The sequence below is a fragment of the Salmo salar genome, chromosome ssa13, assembly GCF_905237065.1.
Source record: "Salmo salar chromosome ssa13, Ssal_v3.1, whole genome shotgun sequence".
Taxonomy (NCBI): Eukaryota; Metazoa; Chordata; class Actinopteri; order Salmoniformes; family Salmonidae; genus Salmo; species Salmo salar.
In genome coordinates this window covers 86,862,134-86,881,695 of record NC_059454.1, presented here as the reverse complement: position 1 = coordinate 86,881,695, position 19,562 = coordinate 86,862,134, and the positions used below count along the sequence as shown (strand labels likewise).

The window sequence follows — 19,562 nt, the reverse complement described above, 5'->3', positions numbered from 1 at the left end:
GATTTAATTGTATTTCTGCAGAACAGAGGAAGATTGCAGTGAGCCTCTTCTACACACCGTTATTCAATATACTCTGTCCGTCTGCACATACTTGAAAAATGGCCAAATCCTTTACAATTCTTACACTGCAATGGTTTGGGAACAAAAGCTCTTACAGCGTATCTTACATAACCAAGCTTCACATGCGTAGGTATTTGCTCTTTATCAAAAAAAAACAACAGGACTGACAGACTTTCTTATTTTTCTCCATTCACCCAGCGGGTCAGATGCTGGGCACCAATCACACCAGGAATTCTCTTCAGGGATTCAACCTGAACATCCGTCGTCACACCTGAGATTACTCCTTTGACTGGTGCTCTACTCCAAAGATCAAAACTTCTGTTGTCCGGATTCTTTGGTTATGTAAGATACGCTGTAAGAGCTTTCGTTCCCAAACCATTGCAGTGTAAGAATTGTAAAGGATTTGGCAAGTATGTGCAGACGGACAGAGTATATTGAAGAACGGTGTGTAGAAGGACGATGGTGTTGCAATTGTGGTGGGGATCATGATCCTGAGTTCCTGGAGTGCCCCGTAAGGGTGAAGGAGATTGAGGTGGCAAAAGATTGAGTGGTCAATCGAATCTCCTATGTGGAGGCGATTAAAAAATTGAGAGAAAAAAAGTGATGCTAGTGAAGATATGGTAGTGGACGCACCACAGCCTGTAGTAAATGTTTGCTGCCAGGCAAAATATACCCTGTGTGTTAAAAAGGTGGATTTTGTGGCATTCATTGCCACAGTTATAAACGATACGGCACAAGTTTCAAAGAAACTGGACATTATTGTGGCTGCAGCAGGAAGGTTTTTGGGACTTCAGGATTTTACATCTGAAGACTTGCAAGGGGTACTGGCACCAGAAGACCCGCCCTCCCAGGTTCCCCTTGAGCCTGTGTAGGGATTACATCTGTTTTATTTTTAAAAGAAAAGTTGTTTGATTTAGTTTAGTTTATTTAGAATTTCTTGGGGTAGTTTGGTAGTTGTTTTGGTATTTAGTTAAATTTGGGGGAATCCTGTTTCCATCCTGCACAGTAGGTGGTGGAATGCACATTAAATTGGGCAATCGCAAATATACCAAAGAAGAATGTCACGCTACCAATGGGATGACAATGTTCTATTTCCCACGAGGCTTGGTGGTTATCCCAGGGAGTGTTGTAAAGATTTTTTTGAAATGAGAGAGGAACTGTTGTCATTCGCAATGGATGTAAAAAACAGACTTGACTTTCTGTGTAATGAAAAGAAAATGTGCCTCCTTGCATATGTAACAGACACAGTATTTGGGGAAACTGAATGCGAGCATGCAGGGGAAATACAAAAAAATTTATTTGACTGTAATCCTGGCTCAGTTGACATGCCGTTATGTGAAATCGAACAGCTGATCGAGTGGTCATGTGACCGAATGCTGCAGACAACGCATTTCCGGGTCACTATGGAGGAGTTTTGGTTCCTGACTTTACTTGGCTCATCGCGCTGTAGCGACTCCTTGTGGCGGGCCGGGCGCCAGTAGGCTGACTTCAGTTGTCAGTTGAACAGTGTTTCATCAGACACATTGCTACAGCTAGCTTCTGGGTTAAGCAAGCGTGTGTTAAGAAGCGCGGTTTGGCGGGTCATATTTCACTCGACCTTCGCCACTCCCAGGCCCATTGGGGAGTTGCAACGATGAGGGGGTAAAAACTACAACAACTAGGTGAGTTGAGAATACAATTAGAAATACTGTTTGAATGTTTTGCAATTGACTGCCATAGCTATCTGACCCAATTAAAAAGTAAACATTGGCTGTTAATTACATGTATTTTATTTCACATGGTTGAGTTCGCGAGAATTTTCAGATATCAAAATGGGGTCGTAGGCCAAACATTTTTGGGAGCCCCTGTACTAAATGGAGTGTCTCGGATTTAAGTAAATGCTCTGAGATCTGGTTGTTAACATTGTAACCACTAGTGTGCTGACAAAGGATGCTAGCTAGCTAACTAACAAGTTACCTAGCTAGAGACAGTACCTGAGTTCAAAGGTTAGGTAACTAGCTAGCTGGCATGTTAATCCAAAAAAACTAGCTAAACAAATTGCATGAAAATTCTGTTATGTTGATGTTAGCTAGCTAGCTGGCAGCAAACGTTTAGCCAGCGAACGTGATCTACTTAGCTAGTTAACTATATCATGCCAAAGATTGTTATCTTGTGAACATTGTTTCTTTCACGCAGTCTTCTGTCTTCTTTAAAGATGAACTGAAATGCTAAACCAAAGCATGATATCATGTTCTCATATGTATTTAATAATATATCGTGAAATTAAACTTAAAACAAAAAGCTAAATATGAGACTTTTGTCAAACACCTCATAAGTACTTTGCGGCTGAACAACGGTTCAGCCGCAAAGTGGTAGGCCACACAAACTCACAGAACGGGACCGCCAAGTGCTGAAGCACGTAAACATCGTCTGTCCTAGGTTGCAACATTACCTACCGAGATCCAAACTGCCTCTGGAAGCAATGTCAGCAAAAGAACTGTTCATGAAATGGGTTTCCATGGCCAAGCAGCCACACACAAGCCTTAGCTCACCATACTCAATGCCAAGCGTCAACTGGAGTGGTGTAAAGCTCACCGACATTGGACTCTGGAGCGGTGAAAACGTGTTCTCTGAAGTGATGAATCACGCTTCACCATCTGGCAGTCCGAAGGACAAATCTGGCTTTGCCGGATGCCAGGAGAAGGCTATCTGCCCGAATACATAGTGCCAACTGTAAAGTTTGGTGGAGGAAGAATAATGTTCTGGGGCTGTTCAAAGGTGGGCCAAGTCCTGGGACAGAGCACCAATACATCACACCCAAAAGTGAGAAAATAACTATTCCCTTAAACGCAGATTTAACTCCCACAAAAGACCAGAACAAAGTTTTGAAAATAAGGTTGCATGGTGATACATAAAGGTTCAATATTATAAGCATTTGTAAGTGCATTTATAAATTGTTAATAACTGGAGGTAAATATTGGCTCACTACTTGGCAAACACTGACCAGTTATTGCACTATTTTGACCAATGAAATAACAATTTATTAATGGTTATACATTTACAAATAATTAAATAATCGTTAACAATTATAACCCTTTTATAAACCCCTTACAAATGGAACCTTATTGTGAACTGTGACAGTATTGGGTAGTTGTAGTGGGGACTAACATTGGAACTTTCTAAAAAGAATACTTTAAAGATGTTTTTAGCTCACATACTATATACTGAACAAAAATATAAATGCAACATCAACATATAAATGCATCAAAATTGGAAAATGTATGGTTGCCACACGTTTTCCGGCAGCCCTACATAGCAGGGCAACTTCCTGCAGACAGAAATCAACAACAATATTCTGAGACCTTTTGTCACTAAGTACAAAAAGGAGATCAGTAAAGAGTACATGTATAACACAATGGGTTAAACAAGCAAGTTGTGTCGGTATAAACACCTCATGACAGAGGAAGCAAAAAAATGAAAAACAGCTGAGACAGGTTCATTGGCAGTGAACAGGGAAGGATGGGAGAGGGAGAGCAAGGCGCAGCCAGAACTGCACAGGATATTATTAGAACCAAAGGTTTTCCCAAATCAAACTTCAGCACTAATATAAAATAACACGGCTATTACTGGAAAGTATTCATACAGTACATAGTTCATACACTATTGAAAAGAGATGTGTATACTGATTTATTCATACATTGCCTTATGCTTCTTAGATAAATATCAAGTCTACACTGAATTTTTGTTTTTAAAGCCATGCTTGTTGGTTGGGGCTGTGAGCCTGGAAGAGGATTAATCAGATAAGAGATGTGTGAACCTTAACTAGCTACAAACATATGATACACATGCATAAATAAATAGTAGAACACCTAACTAAGGTTGACAGACGCATAGGAGAGGAAATGGATGAAACCAAGAGAGAAGAACAATATTGAACAAGTGGGTTGATGTTCTGGCTTCAGGAATGGAGGTTCAAATCCACTCTCTTCCTGTGCGTTACACTCCAGCTGGGCTTTGCAGATGGACGCCACTGAGCGAGGCAGATCAGTCAAAGTAGATCAGAAAACAATTTAGATCTGTTACTCAGCACCTGAGACCTGAGAGAAGCAGAAAGTCCAGACACACAGAAACAAAGACAGACACACAGCCATCAGCTTTACATAGCTTAATTCTAGCTAACAGCAAACCCAATCCCAAGAAGTACTGCTTGCCACAATATGAATAGCTATACTGCAGTGTTTCAGGACCACCAGGAGATGGGGGTGTTGTCAGGGTAACTGGGACAGCACTTTACCACTCATGATTATTTCCAGACATAGCAGAAAAACATGAATTTGTCTATCTAAAGTAGACTCAAATGTTTATGAATGGGTTACCTAATGTAGCCTCTGCTTTGGGTACTTGTTGTTCCTCATTTGCCCACAGTTTCCAGTGGTGTAAAGTACTTCAGTAAAAATACTTTAAAGTACTACTTAAGTTGTTTTTGGGGGGTCTCTGTGCTTTACTATTTATATTTTGGTTCCCTACATTCCTAAATAAAATAATGTACTTTTTACTCCATACATTTTCCCTAACACCCAAAAGTTACATTTTGAATGCTTAGCAGGACAGAAAAATGGTCCAATTCACACACTTATCAAGAGAGCATCCATGGTCATCTCTGCTGCTTCTGATCTGGCGGACCCACTAAACACAAATGCTTCGTTTGTAAATTATGTCTGACGGTTGGAATGGGCACATGCCTATCCGTAATTTGAAAAAACAAGAAAATGGTGCGGTCTGGTTTGCTTAATATAAGGAATTATTTATACTTTAACTTTTGATAAAGTATATTTTAGCAATTACATTTACTTTGATATTTAAGTATATTTAAAACCAAATACTTTTAGACTTTTATTCAATTAGTATTTTACTGGGTGCCTTTCACTAGAGCCATTTTCTATTAAGTTATCTTTACTTTTAATCAAGTATGACAATTGGGTACTTTTTCCACCACTGAGGGTTTCCGTGTTTTGTTCTCTACCTGTAGCATAGAAGGAACTGTGTTTAGAATTACAAACGCAACCTTTTTTGGTTTCCAGACCAATGTATACCCCTTTTCCATCTGGTTTCAACATTTGTTCATCCCAAAATACTGATATAAATGGAAGAATGGCGCCACAAATAAAACATGGTATTACTCAACTTTCAATGCTCACCAACATAGCCGTCTATAGCACATGGTCAGGTGCTGCAGCAACCTTCCATTTTCATAGCAATTCAGCGATGGAGTACCACAGTATGAGTCATAATACCCATAAAACCTAGCAGTCAAACAGGGAAATGGTTCCAATCATTTTCCCACCATTCATTTTTAGGAACTTAAAATGTGCTGTGTTTCATGTCGTTTTGATAACCGTGTAAATCTCTCTGGGACAAGGTGACTTATCAATATAGTCGTCTGTATTTATCCTCCCCCCCAAAAATGAAATGCTAACTAGCTGTGAATTTGGCTATTATTTAAAAAAAAACCACAAATGCCGTAATCTGGACGAGACTGCCGAATCGAGGCAAAGGTAAGAATCTCAGGATTAACTATGTGAGTTAAATGTAGTAATGAATAAATTGGCTACATTTCTTTAAATGGACAATTCTGTGAACTGTTTTGTGCAAGTTTTAAATCGACAATACCTGTTAGCAAAGGTGTCAGTTAGAGATGACGTGCAGGAGCTTGCAGGGATTTGTAGTCTTGCATGTCTACTTTGATGGTAATTTTAAAAGCATTTTAAAATCAGAGTAAATAGTGCCAAATATATTGGTAACTCACCTTGTCCGGGAGAGATTTATGGTTATTAAAACGTCACGCCAGGTAAGCCGATGAGAAACACAGCCCTTTATTTTAAGGGTTTCTAAAAAAAACCTTATGGTAAAAATGAATGGTGGAAAAACAATTGGAACCACCGCTAGGTTTTATGGGTATTATGACACCTCTACTGTGGGGCTCTATTGTCGATTCAGGCACAGGAGGTTGACGGCACCTTAATTGGTGAGGACAGGGTCATGGTAATGGCTGGAACGGAATAAATGGAATGGTATCGAACTCAAATACATGGTTTCCGGTCCAGACATTATTATGAGCCATCCTCCCCTCACCAGCCTCCTGTGGAATCAGGTGCACTTCAATTTTCCAAGTCTTGTCCCAGACCTACTGTGAAATCCTTTATTTCCATGCAATGAAATTTTAATTGAAAATGTTAGGGTAAGGGAGAACAAAACAACTGAAACCGGTAAGAATTTTTAAAGGAAATGTAACACTAATGGAAACTGAAATTGTGAACACTGAATTTCTTTAATTTATTACATTGGTTTGGAATTTAAGGGATATCATGCTTTAAAAATAAAAAAATACATTTAGGTACTCATAATGTGATGCATTTGTTAAACCATTTCAGATGTCACATTAACACTTAAATGTCAAATTATAAAACAAAATACACTTTCTGCTGTTGCCTCAAATTCTGAGGGGTCAATTTACTTGGAGCAGATTGATAACTCATCAACAGGCACAAGATATGACAGTGAGAACTGGTACAGAGATGGACTTGGCACCACACAGCTGTAATCTTCAGACACATATTCCGTATGACCGCAGTAGCACTGTGGAGCCCCAGAAATAAAACACTTCTTCCTTGTCGTTAAAATAGCGATGTGTGTGTCTACAAATATCTCAGGTGCCAAAGAGAGTAAACATGCGTGCGCACGCCCACTCCCCCCCCATATAAAAACATTTTAACAGCAGGCATGGACAGCAAAAAGTGGGAGACAGTGTTTTGTGCTCCATTTTCATCCTAAGTCCAGCATTTCCCATTACAGACAATCGATAACTGGAAGAAGCAGCACTTTTGGTATTTGTTATTTCTATTTATGTTTTTTGGAGGGGGGGGCCCTAACAAATACAGACTCCCACAATGGCATTCAGCTGCTGTGGTCCCACCCAAACCTGACTGGCTGAGACAACAGGTGGCTTAGGCTTAAACCATCAAAGTCTTTCCAATCTAAGTGCATGGACCATACAGTAGCTGAATATCTGAGTTGTGTACTGTACCTTTGGCAAACTTGAAATAAGATGGTTGTCAAACAGTACATTACTCCCCTTTAACACGTGATGAACATCAGGGAGAAATTCTTATCAGGAACACTTTGTGTTCAGTGCTCACGTTGCCACCATTACTATGAGGAAATGCATTGAACATAAAATCATGTGTACTCTGATAAATAGCAAAACTAAGCAAGGAGTAGGCTTAACATTGTTTTCAGCCACAAGGATCTGAACATTGGGGCTTTATATAAAATTGAGAATTTAGCTTCAATATACAGTAACGAAAATGGTCTTTAGAAAAGTAGGTCTGTGTTATGATCAAATGAGACACCTTAGCCTAATTCTCCCCATTTTCCTTTAAAGCAAAGTAGTTTCGCTCTGGTTGTGCAACTACAAATAAATTAAGTGACAATTCAAAAATAAAACAGCTTATTAAACACGTGTTAGATCAATTGAAAAGTAAAAGTCAACGTTGCTCTACTTCAGACCATAACAACGGACTGACTAGAATATACCAGCAAGCAGTTTATTCAAAACGCAAGCCCACTGAACAATTATTTGCAGGTCATATGATTGAGAGCTGTGAAATTAATTCAAAACAGCTAAAATGCACATTGCTTTCAGCTTCTTCCATGTCAGTGAAAGGAAGCAACAAATGAAGCTGTAAGAAATGTTCAACAGCATTGCAAAATGTTTTAGAAAGAAATATTGGACAAAGAAAATGGCACATCATTTTAGTAACAATTTTCAATACACACAAAAAAAAAAAAAAACTTACAATTACTGTAAAAGCATACTTTTCACTCAGGCACCTGAACATGAGGTCTTGAAAAAAAAAAAAAAATGGGACACTTGCATATAATTGGAAGAACTCACTTTCACACGCACACCAAACAGCTAGGCAAAGTGGCCGAACCAATCATTCGGAACGCAGAGGCCTGTGTGAGTATCCTTGAGGTGCTTGCACCTCCTAAGGGGGTTGAAAATACAGACACTCATCACTTTCATGCTTTTCTTTCATCACACAAAGCACACCAACTCACTCACTTGCCCAGCAGAGTGCTCATAAAACAATCTCCATTAAGAACCAGTTTTTGGTTTACAGGCTACAACACTATCGTTAAGTAATATAGCTATATGTTTTCTGAAATGCACATAAAAAAACAAAAATACCCATTTTGCTTAAGTGTTTGAAGACTTTTGCAATATTTCCCTGGAGATCACTGATCCCTCTTAAAAAAGGTCCAATGCAGCCATTACCTAAATATCAAATCATTTCTGGGAACAATTAGATACCTTAGTGTGATTCTTTTTGACTGTTTTAATTGGAGAAAAAAAAAAGTATAAAAAAAAAAATACAATAGCTTCTTAGCAAAGAACAATTTCTCAACAAAAGCATTGCTAGGACTGTCTGGGAGTGGCCTGAATGGGGAGGGGGAAAACTGAAAACTTGCCTAGATGTTACTAGCAGAGAGGTTTGGAACTCTTTCTTATTGGTCTATTAACTAATTTACCGCGTAGTGATGTCACCAGGCAGGCCAAAACTCTATCCCACCAACACAGGCTGAAATTTCTGGTCATTATCACAATATTATTACAACCTCAGTGTGGAAATATATAAAACACGGGAAATTACATTTGACTGCACAGGGCCTTTAAGAATCAAATTCAACATAAGGGGACATGTCTGAATCAAAACAATGAACAGATGAAGTACTTTGGACTGTTAGCACACTTCTACACACCCATGCAAGAGACTGCTCCCCCTGTTTTACAAAGAAGCATAGGGCTTCTTGTTCTTCCACTCAGGATCAAAAGTTTAAAAAAATGTTTTAACAAATTTAAAAAAAAGGAGGTTAGAGTTATGAAAAAGACAACTTGTTTTGGCTTTTTTACCTCATGCTATGATCTGGTGTTTCCTATTCCAATATTTAGGGAACCCAGTGAAGTTACATCAACTGTGCATAAACAATCAAAGCACAAAAACTCAACAGTTTTAGCCGCTAATGCCCACCATTGCAAACTGGGTTGTCCATCGCACAAAAATAATTACCGCTGCCAATCAAGTCAATAAGTGATATTTTTGCTATTGTGCAGCATTAGCAAAATAAGATACCGTGCTCTTGATTGAAGCTGAGCTAATCTGATAACACTTCAACACACAGCATACAATGGAAGCAAAACAAAAGGTCTTAATTACCACGTCCCAGAGGTCTATCCTCTGCTTAGAATTCCACAGTGAAGTAACTTAAGTGTGTGTGAGACACAGTTTTGTACACAACAGGGGTGTGTTTGACTTTCTTGTAGTTCCCTCTGTCTGGAAGAATAAGCCAAGAGGTCACCAGGAACCCCAAGAGAGGGCTGGACTAGGAATCTCTGGCATAGATTCCTGCCTTTGCATATAACCTGGACTGGGATTCAGCAGTGGGTACACTCAGAAATGCTTCAGCCCATGAATGATGAGGTGAAAAAAACATTTAAATAAATCAAGGACAGTAAGATGTCACACTGTCCTATAACAGGTGGAAACCGGTGGAAATCAGTGTGCTTATTAAAGTGAAATTTCCTGAACAGAGAACTTAAAGGTTCGAAGCCTACATAACATCTATGACAGCTGATTGCAAGCCATGTCAGTGTTTTCTGCAAGCTAAATGTTTTGGTATTTTAATCACAGCTCTGTAGTTCATTATTAAATATCACTCCAATTCATATTTGAGCACAATACGAGGATCTTGTTCTGAACCATTTGGCAGAAAACAAAATTATCCAACTTTGTCATGGCTTTACCAATACTACCTGAGTGACATTTTGTATTTCGGTATTTATTCATTTGTCTTACAAAGAACAACAGTCCAAAGCCATTCTTAAAAGAAGTTAGTATTTCATGTCATTTTTATATATATATATAGTATGTGTATCTGTAGTAATTAAAATATATATAAAAAAAAAAAAGTGTTACATAAAGTGCTATTAATCCACACAATAAACAAATCACTTATGCTAGAGAAAATAAACTAAGACACTTCCTCCCTTAGCTCAAAAAAAAGAAGAGAAAGATGGTAGTTCCAATGACATTGTGGCTGTCCACTCATTGTATTACCAAATGTGGCCTGCCTTGCCATGTATAGGCCTCGACACAACCACTTTGATCAAAGACACTGACTGGATGATACTCTATTATGAAACGTCATCACCACATCTCTACAAACAGTATAACAAAGAGTGGCTGGTCTGCGACATGAAATAATTAGTATTGCGATGGTTGTCATCTTTTCTTGGTTATATTAAACTGCGACTTCTCACGTCTCATCCACACCAATACTTTGTGCAAGAAATACATTGTCATAACTAGAGAGAGATTAAAAGACCAAATGCTGAAAAAGCACAAAGTATCCTAGGCTGAATAAGTTGGCTAGCAAATAAAAAGCAAATTGTTTGAGCAAGAAAATAAGGAAATGAGCCATTTCTCCATGTAGTATCAGCAGATATAACCTAGGTAGGTCTAATGAATTACTGACATCTTGAGCCTCTTACGGATCAAATACACCAAAACAATTTTTTTTAAAGAAATCACATACATAGCCCTTGTGCCACAATAAGTCACTTCTCATCTTTCAGAAAACTCCCACAATAAGGTGAATAGCTCAAGAGAAGCTACAAATTAAGGAATAGCCTACATCCATCTTCATTTGAAATTAATTAAATATGTGGACTGACAACTGCAAGGGCTTAAGAAGAGTCAAAATAATAAACAAAAGCAAAACTCAGATGAAGACAATTACATAATTAAACTTTTTTCAACTGATTAGCATGCCTACCAAAAAGTGAGAACCGAACCACAAGATTATGACCCGTCTTTAGAGAAGTGTCCAATTAGAATGAAACTATCTGTGCTCTGGAAGTTTGTTCCTACTGTAGATCACATCTGAAATCGCTAAACCATACCAAACAAAATAGGTATCAAGAGACACCCAGCAGTCAGTTCTTTGCTGGGCATAGTTATTTCACTAAAGTAATTAAGACAAATGCTTTCCCTCAAATATATTTATCATTTAACCTGCAGCCTAACAGTCTTCTCGTAATCTTTCAATTTCAAGGCATTCTTATCTGAGCTTATAGTTCATTTTATTTCAAAATGAATTCAAATTTGCACATATACTGATGTGTATGTATAAATCATAGCACAGATCTACATATATTGGAATAATTTGAATGCATGAGGACATAAAATGATTGAGGCATCTTACTGTCAGACCGATACTCGCCATATAGTTCAATGGGCAACAGGATAAAGGCTTGGGAGGTGCAGTTTGGGCCTTCATCTTATTTCTCCTCAACACCCAGAGGAAGGCGCTATGAGACCAATGTCTAACACAGCAGAAAGTGTCACAAGTGTCCGTTCACATGGGAGACTGAGGCACCCAATATCTCTTTCAAGTGTTTGCGTCTTTGTGTAGTCAAGAGCATCAGCGGAAGCTTCTGCGCTCAACTTAATTCCAATACTTGGATTTGTATGTCCTCACATTACCCCTCCCCTTGTCTTCCTCTGCAGCGATGCCCCCCACCCCCCAGCAAAAAATGTGTCCCCATTATCCCATTCTATATTCCAATGAAAGTCTGTCACAGGACACTCATCCGTCAGTCCCAATATCACAGTTGTCTCGATTTTGTTTTTCCAAAGGGATTATAACCACCAAAAAAGATAACTGCAGCACCCAGGTAGGGAGAAGGTTAGTGTTGACAGACAATCACTACCTCACTGATCAGGTCCATCCTTGGTCTTGTCATAGAAGACAACTCTTTTTGGATCTGGAGGAAGGAAAGGACAGAAATGTTTCAGTGTGTAGGCCCTGTGGAACTTAGTTAGCAATTCATAATGTATGTTATTCAAACTTCAGCTGTATACCTTTTGAACATCAAATAGAAAACCCAATTTCACAACTTTGAAAACACTATACAGAAGAGAGACCTTTACCTTGTTTTTGCAAATTGAAAACGTATTCCATTTCTGTATAGAAAAAAAACAAAGATCAATTAATACCTCCAAGTGCATAATACATTTTATTATTAGACACACAATTATGTGATGCTAAAGGATTAAAAGCTTTTGGTGCAAGTGAAATAGTAGGTTAAAGCTACCAATGTGTAATAACCAGTGCTCGACTTGGGCCAGAGCTGTCTGGAGTGCTGTACCGGCACCTCCAATTTTTTGAGAACTGCGTACCGGCTCCTCTATGAAACAAAGTTGCCTATCGCTGGCCCGGATTCACACACAGCGTCAAAAAAAGGTTGATCAAAGCGGAATGAAGGTGGGACATGCATGGAATAGCAATGGAGAGTGGGCATTCATTTCCTGATTCCACTTTGTTCAGGTTTATTTGCCACTAGTCTGTGAATCCGGTGTATGTGTGCCAGTAGACAATGCGCAGATTGAGAATGCGCAGGATGCGCTGGTCCAAGTTGTCAAATAAGGGAAAGTCATGGAATTTTAATATTGCATTTTCCTAAATACAGTACATTATCAATCTATCAGCCATAATCAGAATTAGGCCTAACCTTCAGCGTGTCTCTGTGTGTGCTGTGCATCATTTGCATGTGTGCCAGTGGGCCGTTGCCCGAGGAGGTAGCCTATAAAATAATGATAGACTAACTATATAGCCAATTCAAAACATAACTAGTCATACTACAAGCTCTCTCGCTACTTAACCATTTAGCTATAAGCATTAATGTTGTAATGCCTTTCCACCAGCACTATTGCGAAATAAATCTGACACCATTATTGGAAAGCTGGGATTCCTCTATTAAAACAGTAGGCTAGCCATGCAATTCCGACGGTAAAAATATTCCAATAGCCTAATCGACAAACAACTTCTATGCTGTGCATAGATATTTTAACCTTATAAGGTTATAGATAAACATGTCTTAGTTAGCTAACTTGCTTTGAAGTAGCCTAACTTATCAATGTTATTTCTGATTCACTGAATGAGGGAATAACTGAATAAATACAAAAGTATTTGGTTGTAATATTCTATATCAAGGGTGGCCAACCATCCTATAGGAGAGCTACTGGGTGTGCAGGCTTTTGTTCAAGCCCCGCTCTAAAACACCACATTGTAGCCTAAACATCAGCTGCTCATATAGAAAACAGACCAGCAGCCTTCGTGTCAATACCACATTTGCGAAGAGTTTTTCATGTAGGAGACACCACTAATTATTGGTCATAGAAATTTTGTTAGAAGTCATGAAATTCCATCAGTCAAAATGTGTATGAACCCTTAGCAGTGAATAATCAGATCTAGCTATAGCATAATGTACATTTGTGAACATGGTCTAATGGGCCTGCACCTCTTTCATCCCAAGTCAAGCACTGGTACTACCATGTGTTATGCGTTTATAGAAATGACACAGCAGAGCAAGAGGACTTACCTTTAGTGTGATAAGTAACAGCAGCTTTCAGATCAAACAACCCCCAGCTACCTCTGTCCAGGCTCTTAGAGTGGGCCTGCTCTTTAGACGGACCCAACACCAGGTTGGTCAGGGGGGCCTGTGCAGGCTCATCACTAATGTCTTTACCAGAGGCCAACACAAGTGCACCTAGACCCTTTGCCTCGCCCTTTGTCTCATCCGGTCCAGACAGCTGAGCCTTTGCCCCATCCTCACCCTTCATTGTAGCAGGGGGGCAAGCTGAGGCACTAGTCCTTTTCTCTGAGTCTTGAGCCAAAGTGAGACGCAAAGGCTCTGGGATTGATAGGCTAGCATCAAGGCCTGGCTCAGCTGCAACAGCAGGGCATGGCTCCCCTTGAAATGTGACCACCGTAGCCTTTCCCTCCATAGCAGCCACCGGCCCGCTTCCTCCTTCTGGCCCCACATTTGGCTCATTGATGAAGGACAGCCCCCACTGATTCTGGAAGATGTCCCCCAAGGCTTTCTGATTTGTCTGAGCAGCCGGGGTGTCCACTTGGCGAGCACTCGGGAGCACAGGTTGCATATTTAAAGGGTTTAGGGGGTAAATGAAAAGAGTACACTTTCTCAGATCTGCTGTAAGGTTGGTTGAAGAACTACAGTCATTGTCCAAAAAGGATGCTACATTCTCCCCGCATGGAAGAGAGGGGGCTGGTGGAATACTACTAGCAGCAGGAGTGAAGAAGGTACCGACAGAGGGATAACCATTTCCATCTCCAGAAACAGAACCATTAGTAACGCTAGCTGAGGTGATGGTTTTCATAGCAGACATGGGGACCTGTGATAATCTACCAGGCACCTGAGGAGGATGTACCTCTCCTCCAGCTTGGGCTGCTTTGTTGAGGTTCTCCTTAACTTTACTTGCATAACTGATCTTGGGCACTATTTTAGCACTACTGTTGTCCACAGGAAATACTGGAGGGGGCTTGAATAAAGTCCAAGAGTCCTCTTTTGAAGAGGTTGAGAGCTTGGCTTTGGGCCTATCCTCAAACTTTTTACCAAGGGCAACTGCAGCAGTTTTACTGTCTGAGTTTTTCCTCTGCAACTCATCTATAGCCACTTCTGGGGCCACCATCTGCCTGACTGCTGTCTGGGCATCTGCTTTATGAACAAGTCTCGAGTTCACCGCTTTCTCCATTGGTTCAAGTCCAGAAGCCTCTGGCTCCTGTGTAGCATTACCCTGCTGCATGGCTCGCTCCTTTTCGCTTGTCACATGCTCTGTGTTCTTGATGCTGTTACGTCTGGCCTTGCGTTTCTTAGGAGTAGTATATCCACTTTCTGAGCCACTGCCATCGTTGTCAGGGGGTGACTTGATGGAGTAACCATTGGTAATATGAGCAGAGTTTACCACCCCATTCAGAAGCAATGCAGACTCCTTGTCCAACAGCTTTCCCTCATAGTCATTAGCGAAATCCAAGTCCTTGTCACTGTCCATCTTCTTCTTGTGATCAACACCTTCTTTGCTGTCCATTTTTGAAAGAGTGGTATAAACCTTTCGTGTTGAGTTCTGTTTTACATTAGTGTTTATCAAATGTCTGTTACCATTGCTGTTGGTGGGTCGAGGGATACAAAAAAAATAATTTGCAGACAGTATCTTCTCCCCCTCCACGTCACTGGTGTTTATTTTCCCATTGCCTGTAAACGGAAACAAAAGAAAATTGCACTGCCAGTGATACAATAACATGTGAACACACACACACAAACATAAGTCCAAGGAAATTCCATAATTCCCTACCACCTCTCTATATCAAGAGGGACTAACAGCCCTAATCTGTTTACAAGACCTATGCAACCTCGAAGCTCCTTTTGCAGGAAACATGGTGAGGCCTTTATAAGACATGCTGTATCATGGCAATTTAGACTGAATAGGTCAGCTGGTAGCAAGCAACCATGCCAGTGCCCAGATCAGATTCCCTTGAACATAATAGTCCCATAGCCTACTTGTTAACAGATACCATACTTAAATCACTTCAGAAAAACGTGTGCTGTATGTAGAAATAGCCATTACCTACACTCCTATAACTTTTGGTAACCGGAAGGTGGTTGTCAGTGTGACTGAGCCTGACTTTAGCGAATTCAACAGTACTTACCACACTAGCGTCTAAAGACAAAGCTTTCAACTAAATTAATGATTTGCCATCTTGCTCCTAAGAGATATGTATACAATATGAGTTAACAAATAACATCTTATGTAATGTTATAGAATAACAAATTGTGTTAAGCGTTTTATTTTCCTTATCTGAACTGAAGAGAGGGTTCAAAGTATGCACAATTTTGTTTGCATGCATACCATCAAGTCTAAACTAGTCTAAAGAAACTGGTGACGCTACAATTACATTTCAAATCATGTAGCTAAAAACATCAGTAAGCAATTGTTTCAGAATTGTTTATTAAAAATCTAAATCCTATGCATCAATCAGCTAACTGAAAAGACAATTCTAACTGTTAACACTCCTCAGGTCATCTACCCAGGCTAACATGTTTGCGTGGCTTCATGGCTAGTTAGTTAGACGCAACAGGCCCGACCAAGCCGCAGCTGCGTAAGTGTAAAATGTCTGGCACTAGCTCCAGTAGTTATTTAATCACTGGAAAGTCTCAAAATTAAGTTAGGTAACTAGTCATCTTGCTTTTGTAGCCCTGACTGCAGCCAAGTGGTAATTTGTAAACAAAATAACATTGAAACTTATTTTATATACTCTCTCGTTATTAGGATTAGCCAGCTAGCTCGTTAGCTTCCCCGCTTGCATTTTCTAACATGGCCGACAGGAAATGGCAATTCAGAACATTCCAGTGGAGCCGGCTTGTTTTTGTTAACAAAATATTTCACGGAATTCATACCAAATTAGCCCTTACTTTGTGGGATAAACTCAACGTATTCACGTCACAAAATAATTGAACTACAAAATGACTAATTAGTCAAACAGGGGAATTGTCAGAGTACCATAAATGTAGAAATGGGTGGTAAAACCGGCGCACAAGGTCAATCCCCTCTGTCAAACCACCAGCGACAGCTGTCACGCGACGTTTAACTATCCCTAAACTAGCCATACTCAACTCTAGTCACAGCTAGCTAATAAGTTAAATTGATATTTACCAGCTCGCTACCATCCTGCTATGACTGTCCTGCGAGCTAGCACGCTACATTGACGTCGGTAATAATGTGGCTATCTAGCTAGTTAAGTAATTTGTATTAGCTGGCTAACTTTTCCGGATGGCCCAACCTGTTTTCTTCGTCTGCGTTTCCTGGTACTGGAAGTAGATCTGATCATTTTTTAGAGATGATTTGTATTGAATATGATTTCTTTCTTCTCCATAGTGGTGATATCGTCTATCTTGTGCCCGATCTTTGGGCTGTTCCTCCATTGAAGTGTTATAGAATATCCGAGTCCTTCTACCAGTGTGCGCCGTAGCTCACTGGGCAAGTGAAAGCAGAAACAGGGACCATCTCAATTGTATCGCCTCGCGTCCTTTCTCCTCGTCTCCTTCTCAAAACCCATTGGAGGAGAAGACCAGAGGGGCGGTACCTCTGGCTTTCTCATACAATGGGTTTTGAGAAGGAGAGAGGACGCGAGAAGAATTCAAATTAAGATCTTCCCACGGTCTACTGTCCAATCAACGCGACTGACAAACGGAAGCTATTCCAGGCCTCTGTAAACGTCAGCAGTATGTCTAAAAAGTATCAAAGTCTACTATTTTTGGTGGTTCCCCACCATCATTGCAAACAAAGGTAGTGTAAATACATACATATACAGGTTGAACAAAATAAAAGTTTATGCGAGATTATATAGAATTCAAACAAATGTGAAATGCCACAAGTGGTCTTCACGACCTTTGAGATCTGCTGAGACCATAGAGATAGATAGAGGACTCATCTTTGTATCTGGGCTATTATGGCATCTATGACAGCATGGGCAGCGCCATTGAGGCTATATTCATTATGATTTACCCGCCAGCCACCTGCAGTGCTGGTGTACTCAACCAAAACCTGCATGTCATTCATTTATTTATTGTGGCCACTAGATGGTGGTGATATAGCTAAAATCCATTTACAAACCAAAGGCATTCAAATTCGAAGAAGACAATGCTCTGACAATTGGCTGATAGCTCCCTACAACTGAAATATCCAAGATGTCCGATTCATGGACTGTCTATCTATCCGAGTTGCATCCGGATTATACAGACCAATTTCACATGCACACTAGCACTCAGTGAAAGCAGGGAGCAGTGCAAGCAGCAATGACATCACACTGGCGTACCGGACACCCCAGCAGTCTCCGCAAATTAATTGTTTTGAAGGCTACGACGGTGCCGGTGCATTGAGTGGAGTTTACTCAGGTGTTCAAAAGCGCATTTCAGACCGAGAGCCTAATGCTTCTTAGGTAGTTCTTTATGAGTTTTAGCTTAGAAAACGATCTCTCCACAGAAGCGACAGTTATAGGGATGGTAAAAACAGTTTGATTGCCGTAGCAACATCAGGGAAACTGGACAAAAGGGAGTTGTGCATATATATATATATATATATATATATATATATATATATATATATATATAACAATAGGCAATGTTTGAATTTCCAACTTTAATTACTGAACAAGTAATGTATTTATTGCCACCAGCTAGAAGTCTCAAACTGATAGCATTGGAACACCGTGTATAGCTTCTTGAAATGTTAGGCTTAACATGAGAAAATGACAACCAAATACACCTACCAATAAACATTTATCCATTAGCCAAAGCAAAGCTATACATGCCCTGGCTTCACAGAGAGCCTATAATTGATTCAATAGGTATGCAGCCGCATAGACATGTCGCAATTTCAGCACCATGCACAGCGATCGGTGGTTTATTCTTTGTGAGTGGCAGTCTGGCTGACAAATTCTATTACATTTTTTTAAAGAGCGGGAGGGGTGAACTTCAACCTTGCGGGGTCCAGAAAAACGTAATCCACAATAATGACGACAGAAATGTTTTATCTGACTTTTCTATGTGGCCGTCTATGGAAATTGTCTTTCAGGGCCCGGATGTCAGTTAAACCGAGGTACAGAAGCAAAACTATAGGAGCAGTTGAAACCGTGTTTCTAGACCAGAACCCTGGCCCCTTGCTCCTGACCAGAGGAGAAAGACTTCCCCCTCTCATTGAAATTCAAGACCGACCCGGTACTAAAGGCATTGTTAGCAAAAAACAGGATCCCCCATTATAGTGAATGGAGGCAATCTTTATGTAAATATTTTTTTCTTCAAAGACAATCATGGTACCAATAATTGCTTCTAATACAGCAGATGTACAGTGCTTTCAGAAAGTATTCAGACCCCTAACCTTTTTCCATATTTTGTTACATTACAGCCTTGTTCTAAAATGTATTAAATTCATTTTTTCCCTCATCAATCTACACACAATACCCCATAATGACAAAGTGGAAACAGGTTTAGAACTTTTTGCAAATGTATACAAAATAATAAAACCGAAATACCTTATTTACATAAGTATTGAGACCCATTGCTTTGAGACTCGAAATTGAGCTCAGGTGCATCCTGTTTCCATTGATCATCCTTGAGATGAGTCTACAACTTGATTGGAGTCCACCTGTGGTTAATTCAATTAATTGCACATGATTTGGAAAGGCACACCTGTCTAAATAATGTCCCACAGTTGACAGTGCATGTAAGAGCAAAAACCAAGCCATGAGGTCGAAGGAAATGTCCGTAGCGCTCATAGACAGGATTGTGTCAAGGCACAGATCTGGGCAAGGGTATCAAAACATTTCTGCATCATTCTTCAATGGAAGAAGTTTGGAACCACCAAGACTTTCTAGAGCTGGCCGCCTGGGCAAACTGAACAATCGGGGGAGAAGCGTCTTGGTCAGGATGGTGACCAAGAACCCGATAACTCTGACAGAGCTCCAAAGTTCCTCTGTGGAGATGGGAGAACCTTCCAGAAGGACAACTATCTCTACATCCCTCCACCAATCAGGCCTTTATGGTA

At 40.1% G+C, this 19,562-nt stretch overlaps 1 protein-coding gene across 2 annotated transcripts; it reads right to left on the bottom strand.

The window, feature by feature from the left end:
- Window positions 1-6,348: 6,348 nt before the first annotated feature.
- On the bottom strand, window positions 6,349-17,008 carry LOC106567765 (nuclear FMR1 interacting protein 2-like). Of its 2 annotated transcripts, none has more exons than XM_045692331.1 (4): window positions 16,801-17,008; window positions 13,544-15,214; window positions 12,093-12,125; window positions 6,349-11,926 (listed from the first exon to the last, which is right to left on the bottom strand). In XM_045692331.1, the coding sequence occupies exons 1-4, from the start codon at window positions 16,940-16,942 to the stop codon at window positions 11,874-11,876; spliced, it is 1,899 nt and encodes a 632-aa protein (XP_045548287.1). In that variant the 5' UTR covers window positions 16,943-17,008; the 3' UTR covers window positions 6,349-11,873. The 2 variants fall into 2 exon arrangements, with proteins under 2 accessions (XP_045548287.1, XP_013992948.2); XM_014137473.2 differs by having other exon boundaries at window positions 16,674-17,002.
- Window positions 17,009-19,562: the final 2,554 nt, after the last annotated feature.